This window comes from Pyrus communis, chromosome 16 (genome assembly GCF_041283825.1).
Source record: "Pyrus communis isolate YQ-2024b chromosome 16, ASM4128382v1, whole genome shotgun sequence".
Taxonomy (NCBI): domain Eukaryota; kingdom Viridiplantae; phylum Streptophyta; class Magnoliopsida; order Rosales; family Rosaceae; genus Pyrus; species Pyrus communis.
Window position 1 is genome coordinate 25,683,325 of NC_142580.1, and position 18,529 is coordinate 25,701,853.

The 18,529-nt window shown below is 36.8% G+C and overlaps 1 protein-coding gene across 1 annotated transcript; it reads left to right on the forward strand.

Annotated features, from left to right (window-relative positions):
• The first annotated feature begins 1,640 nt into the window (after nucleotides 1-1,640).
• On the forward strand, nucleotides 1,641-9,526 carry LOC137731147 (diacylglycerol kinase 3). The gene is made up of 12 exons (XM_068470252.2): nucleotides 1,641-2,161; nucleotides 3,090-3,212; nucleotides 3,331-3,468; nucleotides 3,553-3,638; nucleotides 4,478-4,568; nucleotides 5,084-5,159; nucleotides 5,629-5,711; nucleotides 6,094-6,164; nucleotides 6,773-6,850; nucleotides 7,303-7,390; nucleotides 7,937-8,053; nucleotides 9,076-9,526. Exons 1-12 carry the CDS (start codon nucleotides 1,808-1,810, stop codon nucleotides 9,238-9,240), a joined length of 1,470 nt encoding a protein of 489 aa, XP_068326353.2. The 5' UTR covers nucleotides 1,641-1,807; the 3' UTR covers nucleotides 9,241-9,526.
• The last annotated feature ends 9,003 nt before the right edge of the window (nucleotides 9,527-18,529 follow it).

Sequence of the window (18,529 nt, forward strand, 5' to 3'; positions counted from 1 at the left end):
ACCCTATCTATGTTTCTAAATTCAAGTGTAATTAAAAAAAAAAATGGATTTCAAAACTACACGATATACCCTAAAACTCCCAACCAACTCAACTGCAACTACCCATCCTTGTTGCATGCTTCTTCTCTGTCTATTGTCTCTCCAACCTCGTCATCCAAAAAGGAACTATGATTCCATTAGATTTCAATCATTGACTCTATTTGATTTGTTTGACTCGTATTCGATTAAATTCGTTAATTTCAATTCACTCTAACTAGTTTCGTCGATTCCCTTTCAATTCGATTGAATTCAATCGATTCAAAGTTCAATTTTGTTGAATAATAATTGTTAAATCCTGTTAAGGATTGGTGTGTATTCTCTCCGATGACGACCATGATACTTGGATGGTCTGGGAGGTTGATGAGGAAGGAAAAGAGAGAGAGAATACGAGGCACCCCGACAATGACCACTATTAACACCACCATCACCATGACCGCTACCTTTCCCCATCACCACTATCCCCATCCCTACTCCACCACCTCAACACCACCCTAACACCACCCTGTCACCATAATCACCAAATTAAGACTTGGTTTGGTACTGAGGTGATTTTGAAAAAAGTTGGTATAAAAAAAAGCTGGGAGCTATTTTTGTGTTTGGTAAACATTCAACTTCAGCTTTTTTTCACAGTTTTGGATGAAAAAAAGCTAAAAACAAGAAGCTGCAAAACTCAGCTTTGAAAAACTGGCTTTTTTTTCACATCTGTTTTACATAAAAGTTTACCAAACACTATAATACTGCTTTTTTTTTTTTTCAAAAGCACTTTTACAAAAAAGTTTACCAAACACTCTGCTGCTTTATTTCACAGCTGCTTATTCTCATAGTACAGCAGAAACAGCTTTTTTTCAAAGCACAACAATACCAAACCAACCCTAAAACACAAGCTTTACCATTTTGCCAACAATTACCTCGTGACACTTCCATCACCATTGTTGCCGCTACCACCACTTCGTAAAACCACTTCGTTATGGCCATGATCACCATTTCAATAATGAAAACTTGAAAAAAAAAAAAAAAACTTAGTAATAAATTGGTCATTAAAAATTATATGACAACCCACTATTCTAAAGATTCTAGCACTGAAGCCTTCAAAATTCTAGAAACGCCTATCATTTGACTCATTTCCCATAAGAATATCCTTTAAAAATTTATAGAAGTTTATGGAGTTTACAATAGTCAGAAAAAGTCGACTAAATTCGTGAAAGTCTAGGACTATATAAACTAAAAAAAGTCCATATAAATCTTAACATAACATACTACAGTTTTTAAACGATTTTAGAAGTCAAGAGAAATATCACTAAATTGTATTACTAGGTAACTTGTTTATTTGAAACGTATTACTGTTTCACTAATAACACTGATTAAATTATTCCACGCGCATCGCATGTGTATATATAATTATAATTGTTCTCCCTAATTTTTTCATATCGAATAAAAAGAAGAGAGTAGTGTCAATAATTAAAAAAACAGCCTTTTGCCTGGGCATTAGCACGTGCAAAGAGACTATTTTGAGAATTTGAGATAAGATGTCCTAACCATAGAGTATTGACGGCCAAGAATAGAAACTAAGTATATATATTATATTTACCCAATAAATAATAAATAAATAAATAAATAAAATATTGTTGAATGATGTTGACAGCTTGACCACATCATTCTCTCCTATTGGCACTCTTTGAAAATTCAATTACAAACGCGGTTTCTAGAGAGGAAGAGAGGGAGAGAGGGAGAGAGGGAGAGAAAAACACAGAGAGAGATAGAGAGCGAAATGGATTCGCCGTCGTCGTCGACGACGCGGATCACAGCGCGGTCGTCGATGATTGACTCTTTCCGGAGCTGTACCCTATCGGGTATGACGATTGATAAGGAGGACCTCAAGAAGAAGCTCTTGATGCCGCAGTACCTCCGCTTCGCTATGCGCGATTCCATACGGTTTAAGGACCCAAGAGCCGGCGAGAGCTGGCTTCCGGGAAGGCGAGACCTCGTCGCCACCGCCGCCGTCGGGAATGTGGAGGAAAACCCGCCGGAGTCGCCCATGGTTGTGTTTATAAATCCGCGAAGCGGTGGAAGGCACGGCCCTATGCTCAAGGAGAGGCTCCAAATGTTGATGGGAGAAGAACAGGTACCTTATTTTCCTTCAAGTTTATTTAATTTGCATTAACTGCCCCCTTTGAATTTTGCTTTATTTTTCGTTTTCTGGCCGACCCATTTGAATTTTTTAGGTTTTCTGGTGACCCATTGGAGAATATGATTTATAAATTAACTAAATTTTCTCAGGAACTGGAAAAATTCATTTATGATGTATGTGTGTGCGCGCATGAATTTTACGTGTTCGTGTCTGTTTTCCTTTCTGCTCACGTATGGTTATGGGGTTTTTGGTTACGTATGATTATTATTATTATTATTATTATTATTATTATTTTAAATTTGTTTTTGTTTTATATATATTTTTACTTTTGGGTTTTGATGGGTGAGTTTATCCTGCTAGTTCATGTAATGTTACGAACCTTTTGGGGTTTGTTTGAAGGAAGCCAAGATTTATCAAATTTGCTTTTAGATAAAAGAAGCAGAGGAAGAAAGTCGTGTAGGATTGTTTTGCAAGTGTTGCAATCTTTGCTAGTTAACCTTAGTTCTGTTATCGATACGACTGTAGTGAGGTCAGAAATGCTTTGAGGATGTGACTGAACAAGCTTGGCTAAAATGGTGCCATCATTTTCTCAATCATGTTTTAGATTCAAGTAAAATTGAATTACTCCTCATCGTTACGTATGTTTGTGGAATCGATTCAGTAGTCAAAGTGGTTACTTTCTCCTAGATTACTAAATGCTGAATGGAAAAAAAATTGGAATTAAAACCATCTAGTCGAATGTATGTTTAGCGTGAAATTGTGCATTTTGATGTAGGCTGACCTTTCTCATCTAAGTAGTCCTTTTATTTTGTTCTTCTGTTTTCTTAGTCCCTTTTCTTTGTTTTCTATAGAGGCTTTCTTCATATTTCTTGTATTTGTGTAAAGTGTGGTTTGCTTGAATTTGAAGTAATTTGTTATGCAGGTTTTTGACCTCTCAGATGTGAAGCCTCACGAATTTGTTCAGTATGGGTTGGGTTGTCTAGAGATATTGACTGATCTTGGTGATGTTTGTGCCAAAGAGTGTCGTCAAAAGATCAGGGTTATGGTATGATTGCGGCACATTTACTTAAAGCTCATATCACATATTTACTCTGAGTTTAGCATCTAGTGAGATCTCTACAATATTTTTGTTTGACACGCAAGATATTGGAATGATTGGGCAGGTTGCAGGGGGTGATGGTACAGTCGGTTGGGTACTTGGTTGCCTCTCTGAACTCCAGAAACAGGGTCGGGAACCAGTTCCTCCAGTAGGAGTTATTCCACTTGGCACGGGAAATGATCTTTCCAGGAGTTTTGGTTGGGTAAGCCTTCTTTTGCAAAGAATTTTTAGTTTGTGGAAGATTTTTCTTGCATTATTGAGCATTGGGTATATATGTTCTCATCAGGGTGGTTCATTCCCTTTTGCCTGGAAATCGGCCATTAAAAAAACTCTGTTCAGGGCTACTGCAGGTCCAATATGCCGTTTGGATAGGTAAGCTTATTAGGTAACAGTCGTATATATTTTTAGAAGGCAGGTAGAATTGAAGTCTTTCTCTAATCATGTCTAGTAAATAATTGTGCCTAGCTAGTGACTTAGTGGTCAGTGAAATTAGAATTTGTGTCACTCTCATGTCCTGGTTAAGTTTTATTAGAGAATTGTTTGCATTTGAGATGTGGGTTCCTTCTTTCCCCTCTTTTCCCCTGCAAACATGTTGTGGTTCCAAAACATAGGGAATTGAGTTGAAATCAATCTGTTGCATTCTACTATCAACCTTTAAATTGCTTTTGATTTTTACTTTCCTTTCTTTACCCCCCGCCCCCTCTTCTCTCTCTCTCTCTCTCCCCCCCCAAAAGGAAGAGAGCAAGGACGTTTTATTGTTCTGTACTTTTTATTTTTCCTAAAAGGATCTTACATAGTAAATATTGTACCTAATGGATATTTGGTGGTCAGTCTGGATTTCTGTTTTGTTGTAGGCAAGTTTAACGTTGTGCTTGTATCTAGCTTCAGAAAGGAAAGTGATGAAGAGTGTGTGTGTGTGTGTATGAAACTTGTTGTAAGGTTCCAGTTGGTTCGCAAATATTGTTATAATGAATAATGACAAGCCACATAGTTTCTAAAATGTCTTTTGTGTTTCATGAGTTATTCTCTGTCCCTCACTAGTTTATACATGGCCCAATATGTTGCTCCTTTCTTATCTGTATATAAATGGGGATAAGGTCCCATTATTAACCAACTGTGATTGTACTAACAGTATAACTATTTTAGTTTTATTTTTATTTTTTTTCTTCCAGCCAGCAGTTTTATTCATATTTGCTTTTCTTATGGTGCAGTTGGCATATTGTGCTGTCAATGCCAGCCGGTACAGATATGGATCCTCCCCATTCTTTGAAGCTTACTGAAGACTGCACTCTTGATGAGACTGTAAGTCTAGTTACTCTTGATTTGCTACTCTTACTGGGTTTACCTTTTGTTTTACCTTTTGGATGCTTAATTTCTACAAATAAGAGTTTTATTTAGATACCAAATACTGTGAAAATACATGTTCCGGTTTTTGAGTTACTCTGCTGGGTAAAATGAATGTTTATGTTGCTCAATTCTCTGAACCGATGACATTATCTCTTCTAAATAGGATAATCTCTTGGAAACTAAAATAAGACTGTTTCTGGCAAAGCATTTTGTATTATTGTTTTGAAAAATGAATATTAAGTGCTGATGAAAGGTGCCCTTCATATCTCCATCTTCACTTTTACCTCTTTTCTCCTTGTGTAATCTTTATTTTGTCAACTTCTCTGCACCTAATGAATCTCTATAGCGTTAAATTTTGTTCTAATTTCTAAAATTTCTGATCCTGATAGGCCTACCAGAGTCACCTACATCACATGCCGAAGGATACCATGATTTTATACGTTATGTTTGACACTTTTTAGTGACTGCAGGGATTCGAAATTCAAGGGGATTTGCCTGAGAAAGCTACTTGCTACGAAGGAGTGTTTTATAATTACTTCAGTATAGGTATGTTGTCTTCATTGGTTTATGGTTTTATTTGAACATATACTCTAAGGGGGTGTTCGTACTAAGCATTTTATATTTTTAGTAGAATTTTAAACGACGTATTGAACACATATACTCTTGTGTTCAGGCCATGTTTCTTTTTTACTATTCCAGTAAGGAATTGCACTTCTAGAGATCACCCTATTATATAGACAATGGATTTAGTTGGATTCAATTGCATATTCTACATGTATTGTTCAGGTGTCGAGATGTCCATACCTTTATCTTGAACAATTATCTCTAGATGTCTTTGAGTAAAGAGTGTTTTACATCTAAATCTTGGCCTTGTCCCCAAACCCCATCACCTAAGATTAAATTCTGTTTGCAAAGATAATTCTTATCAGAGAAAGATGATTTATACCGTAAAAATATGTTTAATAGGTTATTGTTGTAGGTTTCGTGATCCTGTTTCCGTTATTTGGTTATACAGGAATGGATGCCCAAGTTGCTTATGGATTCCACCATTTACGAAACGAAAAACCCTATCTTGCACAAGGTCCAATTTCGAATAAGGTCTGGTCGAATATCTTTTTACTTTTACATATGATTTGAATTCCTGTGGGGTGCAGGTTTATCAATTATTTAATTTGCATGGTAATCTGGGAATATTAGAGCTGAGAACAGTGTCCATTTAAGCAACGTGTATAATAATAATTTCCTTCTTGGAACAGAAGAAAACAGTGTTAGAAGCTTGTATGCTACTTTTACTTATAAGAATACTACAAATCTTATAATGTGATTCTCACATTTTCATTCAATTTTTACATCCTATCAAATTTTTGTATTATTATGATGAACCATAAAATCTTATCTGTTTTCTGGTAATGAAATGCAGCAGTATTTGATAATTGATAACGAAGAATTTATATTGTAACTGATCAATCTGTTATTGCAGTTGGTTTACTCAGGTTATAGTTGCACTCAAGGTTGGTTTTTCACACCTTGCACTAGCGATCCAGGTTTAAGGTTTGATATCTTTAAACTGATACAGTATTCTATTTATTTGCTTTGATGGTTGCTCACCTTGTTATTTTGTTTTATGCTGACAATTATATGTGTTGATTAAAGGAGATTTCATTTTTTAATCCGACTCTAATTGCCTTTTGATTTTCCAATATCAATTTTTAAAAAATGAACTGTTTAATATTCACTTGTAGTTCGGCGTCTTGCTTGCTCAAAGAATACAAAACTCTTGTCCCTGGTTGAAATACGTCCTTGTGTTTGTGCGGTAGGGAGTAGAAGCGAACCCCTCCCCTCAAAAGAAATTAAAATATGTTTTCATGCCAGATGTGAGTAGTGTGCTTGTAATTGAATAGTTCTGGACACTTTTCTAACTGGGATAGTTTATACATCCTTTCTTGTTCTTTTGTTGAATGAATCACATAAGCTTCGTGATTATATTTTCATCTTAAGCCATAGCACCAAGAGTGTATATAATTATCGATTATGTGGAGGAAAAATTTAAGATACGGAGGCTACTTTTCACATCATGTAAAATTGCCAAAAGCTTGTAATGCTTTCTCTTCCTTTTCGTCCCTTTTCTGATGTGTATCCAATTATTTTTCTGGTTGTAGGGGACTAAAGAACATCCTAAGGATACATGTCAAAAAGGTAAATTGCTCAGAGTGGGAGCAGATTCCAGTGCCTTCAAGGTAGAGTTCTTTTCTTTCCTCTTTTTTCTTTTGCACATATAATAGCTCCTGGTAATCTCTTTGTTTTTTCAAGCTTGCCTCCCTTTCTTACTTGCCTTATATTAAAAACAAGTTATCTATCACTTAAACCCAGGAAATTTAAACTATGCATCACTCATTTGGTCCTCATCCATTTGTATCCACATGCATACTTGTTCCTTTTATAGTCTGTTTTTCTTCTTTTGAACGTAAGATAATTTAATCTAAAATGCTGCCAGATATGGAGTACTTTAAGGGAAATTGTTATTGACATTCCAAAAATTTCATTTTGCACTCCAAATTTTCTATAATTAGAAAGGAAAATGCACTTGTGAGGAGTGCAGAATGAGATTTTTGGAGTACTACTACTAATAAAACTTCTCTTCCTGTATTTGTTACTGTTTTGCAATAGCTTATGTTATATCTATTTTCAGCGTACGGGCAATTGTTGTTCTAAATCTTCATAACTATGGGAGTGGAAGAAATCCATGGGGTAATCTGAAGCCAGAGTACTTGGAAAAGGTATTATATTATTATATGGTGTTTGCCTATCAGACAGGGAGGGGCTGAAACATAAAGAGAAACTCAATAATTGCTTTCATCGATTATCTAATGAGTACAGCACTATATATGTTGCACTTCAGGAATGAGTCGAGTAATAGCTTAAGCGTTAATGAATCTCTAACAGTGGCTGGCTAACTACTCATAACAAATCTAATCAAACAGCTTTGACTACTAACCAATGGAATATGAGTGGCTAACTAACGGGTGACTGGCCATGTTTTGTTTGGTTGTTTGTGTTTAAAGGTGGGAAGTTTACTTGTGCAATTTTGGGCTTCTAGCTGTCTTTTGTTAAATGCCTGGAATTAGGTCCTGGAAGTTTAGTTCATGTTTGTATACCAGTTACTTTGGATTCATTAATTTTGTTTACACTGGAATTATGCTAGTAGAATCTAAAGTTTTGGTTATCATGCAACTTTTCATTCAATGTGCTCACCGAATCCTGCTTATTGGCATGACTGCTGAATTGCAAGCTAATAATAGTTATCTTAAACTTGATTGTTTCAGAGAGGATTTGTGGAGGCCCATGCTGATGATGGCCTTCTTGAAATTTTTGGCCTGAAACAAGGATGGCATGCATCTTTTGTTATGGTTGAACTCATCTCTGCGAAACACATTGCTCAGGTACTGCAATAGTGTCTATTTACTTGCTATCATCTCAAGGTTTTACACAGCATGCAGAAGTGTTTTAGCCTATTGATAGCATCAGAATGCTTTTGTATAGAATCTTAATTTTTGTGATGCATTTTTGTACTCGAATGATGGCATTTTGTCTTCTGCTCGTCCTACTTGGTCAAAGTATATATGTTCAACGAATTCAATTTCCTTCTGTCTAAATAATGAATAATGCTAGGGAGATCAAATTTGTAAACCAAATGATGTGTCACCAATAAGAAACAAGCACGTTAATCGACACTTAGTTAATAATCCAATCATCTACAACCACATCATTTGGTTTAAAAAATTTGGTCTCCCTAGCATTACTCCTAAATAATTTATAGTTGATAAATGAAATTTAAGAATATACTCCTGTGGCTGTGCTGCAGGACAATTTTGATGCGGTCTTATGAACTTGCCTAATAACAAGATTGAGATGACAGCTGTTTATTTAATCATGTACATGCATATTGAGGGTTTACTTGAAAAAAATGAAGAAAATAACATGCAACTGTCATCTATTTGGGAATGCTTCATCTGTTCCCTCTTGGCCAAGGCTCTTAGAAAGGGAATCTGGATTGCTAGTCAATATTTTAAAAGACTTGAAAATTCCTTTTAGGTTCATATTCTCGAGGGTATGAACTTTTAGCCAATGTAGGAACTGTGTACGCTGAGATGGATGTTTACATATGCTCATGATGCTTTTAGTTGTTAGTGTGGTACACTTTATGGTGCAGGCATATTAGATCGATAATCCTAATCTGTTACACGTTTTGTGTTTGCCTTTTGAAGTCGGTTATACATTCTCAATATATATATTTTTTTCTTTGTGAAAGTAGGATGTTGTGCCTTTGTGTTTTTCCTGTTAATTTGTCCAGAGTGACTTCCATTGTTTATTTTCTAAGGTATAAGCATGCATTGTGATTCAATATGCTGGAAATTTGGTACTCTTTTATTTAACAAGTTAAACTTACTCTGATATTGATTAGGCTGCTGCAATTCGGTTGGAAGTTAGAGGTGGGGAATGGAGAAATGCATATATGCAGATGGATGGGGAACCATGGAAGCAGCCAATGCATGAGGAGTATTCAACACTGGTGGAAATTAAGAGGGTTCCGTTTCAATCACTGATGATTCATGGAGAAGACCACTGAGATGATTAAGGAAGGCTAACTTTACTAAAGCTGGCCTTCTACTCGGGTGTGATTCTTGTTTTATTGCTTGTTTTTCATACGATAGTGGGCTTATCGCCTGAGGGTTTCTATATTGTAACTCATTGGTATTTGGCAACTGTATTTAAATCTATTGTCGGTCAAAATCTCTGATAAATAGTTTACAACTAGTAGGAATGCCTGCGCTTTGCTGCGGGTTTTCAGACCATGAATAATATTCATAGAAAATTAACTGAAAATGCTACGGCAATACAATTGCATTCATAAATGTAGCAAGTCAGAGAACACATGTTTTACATGAGTAATGCTCACAAAACCACACATGTACACAATTATCTCCAAATGAAAGAAAAAGCGAGAGATTGGTGAATTGATCCATAAAATAAGCAATTTAATTTACATTGCTACTCTATTAAGCTGACATCGAGAGTCAATATACAACAAACACCATATAAATTTTGAGGATATAGCAAAATTTGACGTCCGATTGTCTGATTGACAGCAAAGAAAATCCCAAAAATAAAGGGTGACCCCTTAAAATCCGAGCATGCATAAAAATTTTAACATAATTACAAAATCGCTATAAATGAATATACTTGAAAAAGCCAAAGTTCCAAGTATTCCTTTTGAGTATCCAAAATTCTAAAATTCACAAACATAGCAAATCCATTACCACTAACCCTGTAACAGCAACAAACCTAAAAAATTTCCCTAAATAGTAAAGGGCCAAGGCCACAAACTATAAAAACAAAAACCAACTACAAAATAAGGAGCAAAATAGCTCTCTAATCTCAACAACTACAATCTGATATTAAAAAAGTTTTTGCAAGAGACGATGCATTCTCTAGGCAACATCTCATCACATGAATAATAAAAAGAATCATATCAATCAATCATATTTATCAAAGTACATGATGCAAAAACCTAGTTTGGTTGGATCCATGATACCAAGAAAAGAGTAAATCAGTATTTAGAAGTTGCAAAAAACCTACTCCGAAGAAAATTATTCAAAGACCTAAATTAAAACAGCATTTATAAGCACTATAAACTCAAATTACAAAAAGCATCATCGTGATCAACTGTTCGGTTGTGATAACTATCTACTTTTGAAGCACAAATTAAGACACGATGGGAAAGGACAATTAGAACCTCTAGGCAAACTTCAATTCAGGAGACAGTTTCTGATATTAAATGACATTAGAGGGTATGTGAAAGTTGGACTGTGGTTTATTTGGTTTTACTTCTGAATTTCCTCTTCGTTAAACAGTTTACTTACTTGCTTTAGATGTCTTTAATTATAAATCTATTTGTTTAGAATGAAGTTAGAAGATGTTCTAGCACCAGAGACTATTAGAAGTTGGAAATATATGCCGATGCAACGGTTTGAGAACATTTTGGGAAAATTTGGGTGGGAAATATGCTTGCAAGGAAAACCGACAATGGGTGAGTATCCCCCTCAAAGCTGGTTTATGTCTAAATTAGTGAATTACCATAATCTTTGCTGGTTGGTTTTCACTCTTGGCCTAATTTAGTGTGTAAATGCTGAATGTATTCCTTTTTTGCTTCATCCTGGGAAACTCTTACACCCTTACTACATTGTCACCTTTCTGATTTTTGAAGAACGAAGACTTATCTTTGTCCTAAACTTTTCCTAAATCAACCTAATTGTGTCTAAAAGATTTAGACCCGACGATGTAGTTGTGTTTCTGGCAATTCTATTTCTCTTTCGCCTTAATCGGACCTCTGGTTTACAAATGCATGATAAAATAATTGAAAAGGCATAGTTTATCACATGGTTTTTTATCCTAGCCATAATAAGACTAATGTGATTTATACCAAGAGACTAATGTGCTTTTTCACATGCTTTTTTGCCTCAAAATTTATAGAAATACAAAAATGATCATCACAAATTTCAAATCTTGCATTAACCGAAATTAAACAATTATTCAAATTCCTAAAATTAAAACAACATTTAGAAGCACTATAAACTCAAATTACAAAAAACATCAACAACATTGTGAGAATGAAGATTTATTTTATAGAAAATGAAAAATCTTTTCTCAACCAATATGCTAAAAATGTTCACCACCAGTATATAATAAAAAACAGAATGCTAACTTCATCACACAGCACCAACTTTAAACACACCTCCTTCCAAAATTAAATTAAGAATTCACATGCCACTAATTAAGAAACTGATACTAACTAAAGTTGTATATTGTAAAATGCAACTACTTTTAGAAATCCTAAGTGATATCAGTTAGCAAGAAACCCATACTAACTCAAGTTGTATAGTGTAATAACGCAACTACAAAAGACCAAGCTTCTGTTGCTAAAAAGCTTTTACAAAATCATAAAACTCTTAACAGTTTAAACCCTACCAAAAAGTTTATATGAGTTGAAGAACAGCTGTACTTAAGTGCAGCAAGATCATAACCTCTTGCAGATTCTCCTCCACGTCAGAACCACCTGCAGTCCAAATTAAGAAAGATTCAATGCCAGATCAAGAACAAATCAGTAATAATTTAAACTGAAATCCCTAATTATTGTTGCAGAGAGAATTCATATGAAGATTAACTACATTATTTAATTCGAATGGAATCCAAAAGTAGCATAAATATGAAGGGAAAAAAATTAATAGCAAAAGTCACATTTCAGTAGCAATTAATAGCAGAAATTAGAGTTTAGTGGCAGGGACCAAAACAATTTCAGTAAAAAAGACCAAAAACTGCAATGATTAACATATTTACATACATGTGAAAATCTATTCACAACCACATTTACAATGACTAGCATATTTACAATAACTTACATATATATAGGTGTCCAAGTGTCTATCGGTACTATTGTCTTTCAAATGGATCCTCAATTTCTGAAATCACAGAAAAGATCCACCCAAAAAATTTATGAAAAAAAATGTTCAACTGTGTACAAGTACAAAAGAGAATGTTTTTTTCTTTCTAAGATTTATTGATTTATGCTCATGAACATGTGAACAATAAGCAAGCGCCACAACTGATTTAGGCATCACCCAAACACTGAATCAGATAACACATCAATAGACGATCCAATATCTCACCACTTCCTTAATTAAAGGTGGAAACATAGGGTACAAAAACATGATTTTCAATTAAAAAAAATAAAGAACACGTTAAGGGCTTGAATTGCAGGTGCACTCTCTCAGTTAGTAGCAAGTAATATAGTTATGCTGCTTATAGTTATACTAAAACAACCATCACCTAAAAGGCCACACGTTTATGCTTCATTCAAAATAGCCAGCATAAACAATTTGCAGTCCAAAGGTCCAATAATTCAAAGCTCATAAAAAAACTGAAAGTAACTAATTAACCACCATCACCTAAAAGGCCACACCTTTATGCTTCATTCAGAATAGCTACGATAAACAATTTGCAGTCTAGAGCTCCAATAGTTCAAAGCTCATAAAAAAACTGAAAGTAACTAATTAACCTTAAAATAAAGCAATTTGTTCCAGAAAAAAAAAAAAAGAGAACTCTGAGTAAATACCCATATAGATTTTAAAGCAACAAAACCCTAGTTCTCAAATTACAAAACACTAAATTAGATACTAAGTTTTTACTTCTGTTATCTTTTGGAATGCATGGTTAATTCATTTTTATTAATACTCTATTGTGAGTCTGAATGGTAGCTTCTGATGGACTGGTAATTGAATGCAAGGGATTACGATGAGAGAACTTAGGTAACAGCTTGATATAATGACATTAAATTTTTAATTTTCTTTTAAAGAGTCAATAGTTTAGAGCTCAGCCTCAGCCTTTAACAGTCAATCGATTTGTAACTTTATTGAATCGCATCATACTCTCATTTACTTTTTCAAGATGCTCAAAATGCTATGAATGACTTATCCGGTAAGGATGATGTTCTTCCTATTTAAACTTTGTTTTTTGACAACTTCTCAAGAACTAAATCATTACCAAGATTCAGTTTAATTAGTTTTCTCATCATATCCAAATTATATGCAGTTTATATAATAACACAATCATCTTCAAAGACCATTTCAAAACCAATATAACTTTAGTCCTAAAAACAAATTCACAAAACACTCACACAGATACATACATCAACTAAATTGAAATTTCAAAACAAAGGTAAATTTTGTTCTTCAAACCAAGAACCACATATGCATACCAAAATGATGACGCTGCGATGGGAGTCCAAACTAAACAGCCAAAAAATAGAGAGAACAAGAGTAAGAATTCGAACAGAGTTCATGTGTTTATATTGTATAAATGACTCTGTTCAAATTCTTAAAACAAATAAAAAGCCAGATCTATAACCTGGAAAAATAAATAAAAAGCAACCGACCTTAAAACAGAAAACAAACAGATAGAAAGAGAGATGAATGTCCAAAATGAGAGAAATCAAAACAAATAAGGGAAATTAATACCTCTGATGAATCCCCCAAAACCAGACGTAACACACTAAAAAAATCGAAAATAATCCACAACAAAAAGGCAGAAACGATGACAATCTAAGCTGACAGTAAAAAAAGGAACTTATCTTTGGAAATCCAGACATGTAGCGGTAGATCCAGACGACCCGTATGGTTTTCTCTGACCATCCCCATTCTCCTACTTCTAAAATCCATAACCCATACCCCTTCCCTCCCTCTCTTTCCATCACCATCTATCTCGATCTCTGTCTGTCTGTCTGTCTGTCTCTTTCTTCCTCTCTTTGTCAGAGCCTCTATCCCCCCGAAACCCTCATTAAAGGACAACAAATGAAAACCTGAACGGCAACTCCCGAATTCGCTCAAAATTGAGAGGTCAAAATTGTCCTTCCATCACAACCCAAATCTGATGGGTTTCTTGTAAATAAAGTGAAATCAAGGGGTAATCCATCCTAAACCTTGCGGACAAAATTACCTTTCTAAGTTCTAATAAATACCCTTCAAACCCAACCCAAATCTCATGGTTTTATTGTAAATGAGATGAAATCAAGGGGCAAACAATTGACTGTAGCTGAATGAATAGTCAATTCCTCCTCAATTTTAGAATAGATAATATATGGTGAGGATTAGTGGATCAATACGTTGTGTAACATCCCACATCGCCCAGGGGAGTGGATCCTGTAAACCTTATATGTATAATCTCATCTCTACCTAGCACGAGGCCTTTTGGGAACTTACTGGTTTCGGGTTCCATCGGAACTCTGAAGTTAAGCGAGTTCGTGCGAGAGCAATCCCAGGATGGATGACCCACTAAGAGGTTCTCATGTGAGTTATGAGAAACAAAACCGTGAGGGCGTGGTTAGGGCCCAAAACGGACAATATCGTGCTACGGTGGAGTCGAGCTTGAGATGTGATGGGGGCTCGGGCTGAGATGTGACAATTTGGTATCAGAGCCAATCCCTGGCCGGAAGTGTGCTGACGAGGACGTCGGGCCCCTAAGGGGGTGAATTGTAACATCCTACATCGCCCAGGGGAATGGATCCTATAAGCCTTATATGTATATTCCCATCTCTACCTAGCACGAGGTCTTTTGGGAACTTCCTAGTGGGTTACCCATCTTGGGATTGCTTTCGCGCAAACTCGCTTCATTTCAAAGTTCCGATGAAACCCGAAGCCAGTAAGTTCCCAAAAAGCGTCGTGCTAGGTAGAGATGAGAATATACATATAAGGCTTACAGGATCCACTCCCTTGGGTGATGTGGGATGTTACAATCCATCCCTCTTAGGGGCCCGACGTCCTTGTTGGCACACTTTCAGCTAGGGATTGGCTCTGATACCAAATTGTAACTTCCCACATCGCCCAGGGGAGTGGATCCTGTAAGCCTTATATGTATATTTTCATCTCTACCTAGCACGAGGCCTTTTGGGAACTTAATGGCTTCGGGTTCCATCGGAACTCCGAAGTTAAGCGAGTTCACACGAGAGCAACCCCAGGATAGGTGACCCACTGGGAAGTTCTCGTGTGAGTTCCTAGAAACAAAACCGTGAGGGCATGGTCGGGGCCCAAAGTGAACAATATCGTGCTACGGTGGAGTCGAGCCCGGGATGTGGTGAGGGCTCGGGCTAAGATGTGACACGTTGTTAAGAGAAAAATGTCTTATGTAGGATTCCTCTATTGTTATGACAATGTTTGAACTGGTGATGGTAAAAATTTGTACTAAGATCATCCGTTGTGCTGATTTGACGATTTGGTGTTAAAAGTAATAATTTTCTTTTTAGTTCTCATTGTGTAAGTAATCGATCACTCGATTTTATTTTAATTTTCGCTTGTTATATGCTTTTTTATTTTTATGTAGGATTCCTCTGTTGTTATGACAATGTTTGAACTGGTGATGGTAAAAATTTGTACTAAGATCATCCGTTGTGCTGATTTAACGATTTGGTGTTAAAAGTAATAATTTTCTTTTTAGTTCTCATTGTGTAAGTAATCGATCACTCTATTTTGTTTGAATTTTCGCTCGTTAAATGCTTTTTTATTTTTATTATTTTTATGTTAATGAATTTGAGTTAGCTTGATGTGCAAGTGATGGTGAGTTTGATGCAAACTAATGGCTTATATAAACATTCTTACATAGAAGCTCATGCCCAGTAGAAAGATAAGGACATAATAGACATTACAATTCTTTTCACCTATTTCTTGTATTTTTTTTTTTAAAGGCATTTAAACTTATGATATGTGCTTAGATTCATTTGAGATGAAACTGGAAGTGTAAGTTTCGTTTAAATCCTTAACCAAATACGTGGAAGAATCAAGAAGCTTTGTCAATTTTTTACTTTTCTCGTTTTTGTTAAGTAAACATGCTGTGAAGCCAAAAATAATAAAGAGGCGACATGTTTTTTGGGCAAAAAGGACAAAATTACTCTTGAGGAGCACCAGAATTCCTACACGTGAGTAGTGGACAAAATTCCACAATCAAGTCAAAAGTGCCCAAAATGGGTAATAAATTCAAAGTTATTTCATCCATCCTCATCCTAAATTTTCCACAAGGTAATTATTTCATAACCTCCAAAATATTCATTCCAAAAATGTGTTAATTGGCTAATTAATGGATTAATTACCTAAATAATCCATTAATTGCCAAATAACTCACACATTAAACCACAAAATGCACACAAAAAGCATTCCAAAGGCCGGCCACCTTTTCTCCAAAGAGGACCAGCCATACCCTATAAATACTACCCATTTTTCTCTAAAAACCTAGGTTCACAGTCTTGCAAAACTCCAAAAACTCTCTAAACACTTTTCTCTCTAAAGTCTAACCTTGGCATCAGAGGTTCTTCGGCCAAAGCCCCCTTCCCAAATTCATCGTGGGCGCGTGAGGTTGTTGGCCTTGACCCTAAGGTGTTAATTGTTTTGTAGGTGCAATTTTGTCCAACAAGAAGGAGGCAGAAATTTGCATTCACAAATTGGTGCTTTCGTTAAGAGTTGAAGTACACACACTCGTAGAAGACTCTCGCATAAAAGGTTTTTCTCTATTTTTTCTTGTCCATTTTGTATATTTTTCATACGTTCTTATTATTAGAGTTTTTTATTTGCAAAGATTCTTTGATAAAACGTAAAAAAGAAATACAATGGCTAGAAATTTAGAAAATTTCACAAGTGAAAATTCCAATACTCAAGAAATGGGACCGTAGCGATCCATGAGGCTAAATGTGATCATAAGTGGAGCGGCACCACCGCTACGGGGCTCCACCATGGCAACCACAGCGATGGCCACAACGGCCACCACCTGCGACGAGGTCCATGGCATCACCACCACAGCTTGAGCCATGCCATCTAAACAAGCCCAAGCCATGCCATCCAAGGCCCATGGCACCAAAACCACTGCCCAAGCCATGTCACTCCAAGCCCAACACGTTGCCAAGCCGAGCCCTAGCCTCGCACCCACGTGCGCCACACACCGAGCAGCCTGCTCTCGTGGCCCAGCCTGCTTTCGTGGCCCAGCCTGCTACCGCCGAGTAGCCCACTCTCGTGGCCCAGCCTACTCTCGTCGAGTAGTCCACTCTCGCAGCCCAGTCTGTTCCCATGGCCTTCCAAGCAGTCCAAATCGATCCAAGATTGGTTCAACCATCTCGGCTCCAAATTTTTGGATCAATGATCGAACTGGGAGCATTTTCATCACATTCTTCTACGGATTTGACATTTCCTAACTCAAATCTCGCGCCCAGAGTCTACCACACTTCCACTGCTCAAGGAGACGCATTTCTTCCAAGCTATTCCAACCCAAATGGAGAACAACACTTGTCTCGACAAGTCATATAGTTAACGAGTGCCTTTACACAACAAATGACCTTGGTGAACCAGCTTTTGTAACGCACCTAGATGCAACATGTCCCAAACGAGGTGTCCCGAAGTAGGACAGGGGCAGACAAAAAACCCCTCCAGCAGCGTCTCGGTAAGTAACCACTTGACCAGCTATGAACTGAGCGTTTGGGCAGTGTACACTCCCGGTTGGGCCCTCAAGATAGCGTATACTTTTGTCTTAGCACGCGAAAGAACGTGCACTCCTGGCTAGGCCCACGGACAAGTGTGCACTCTCGGCTAGGCCTACGGACGAGTATACATTCACGGTTGGGGTCACATTCCGATAGTCAACATGAGCAACCTTCTATGCGAAGTGTTTATTCGTGGATAAGCCCACAAGGAGCATTCTCCACCTCACATCGGAGTAGGCAGCACGACGGAGGAAGAGAATCAGTCATTCAATTCGGCTCAAGTTCAACCGGCGGTCTACGAAGAACTCGCTTGCCTGCTAAGAACGCACCACACTCACCGATTCGTGACATAGACGAGCCAAACACATGGAAGAGTAGCCTAGAACAGCAAGTCACGACTAGGGCAGCTGAGAACTCTGCTACCCCAACAAAGGCAAATTCAGGAAGAAGTAGAGAGACTCTTGACCAAACAATTGTGTGATTTCCAACGCAATGAGGTCACTGACAAGGCACTACGATGGAACATGACGAACATAAGCATGTCACCATTCACGGACGAGATCGAGCAGGCATAACCTCTATGCGAGTTTAGCATGCCATATTTCACATCTTTCAAAGGGGATGAAGACCCAGAAAAACACTTAAAGCACTACCGAAGCGCAATGATCCTCAATCGAAACAACGACGATTTTATATGCAAGATATTCGCCATCACTCTACAAGGCGAGGCGGAAGATTGGTTCTACACCCTGCTGCCACAATCTATCCGAAGTTTCAACGAACTTTCTTTGGTTTTTACCAAAGAATATTCATCCTATCACTCGATCAAAAAGAAGTCCGACCATTT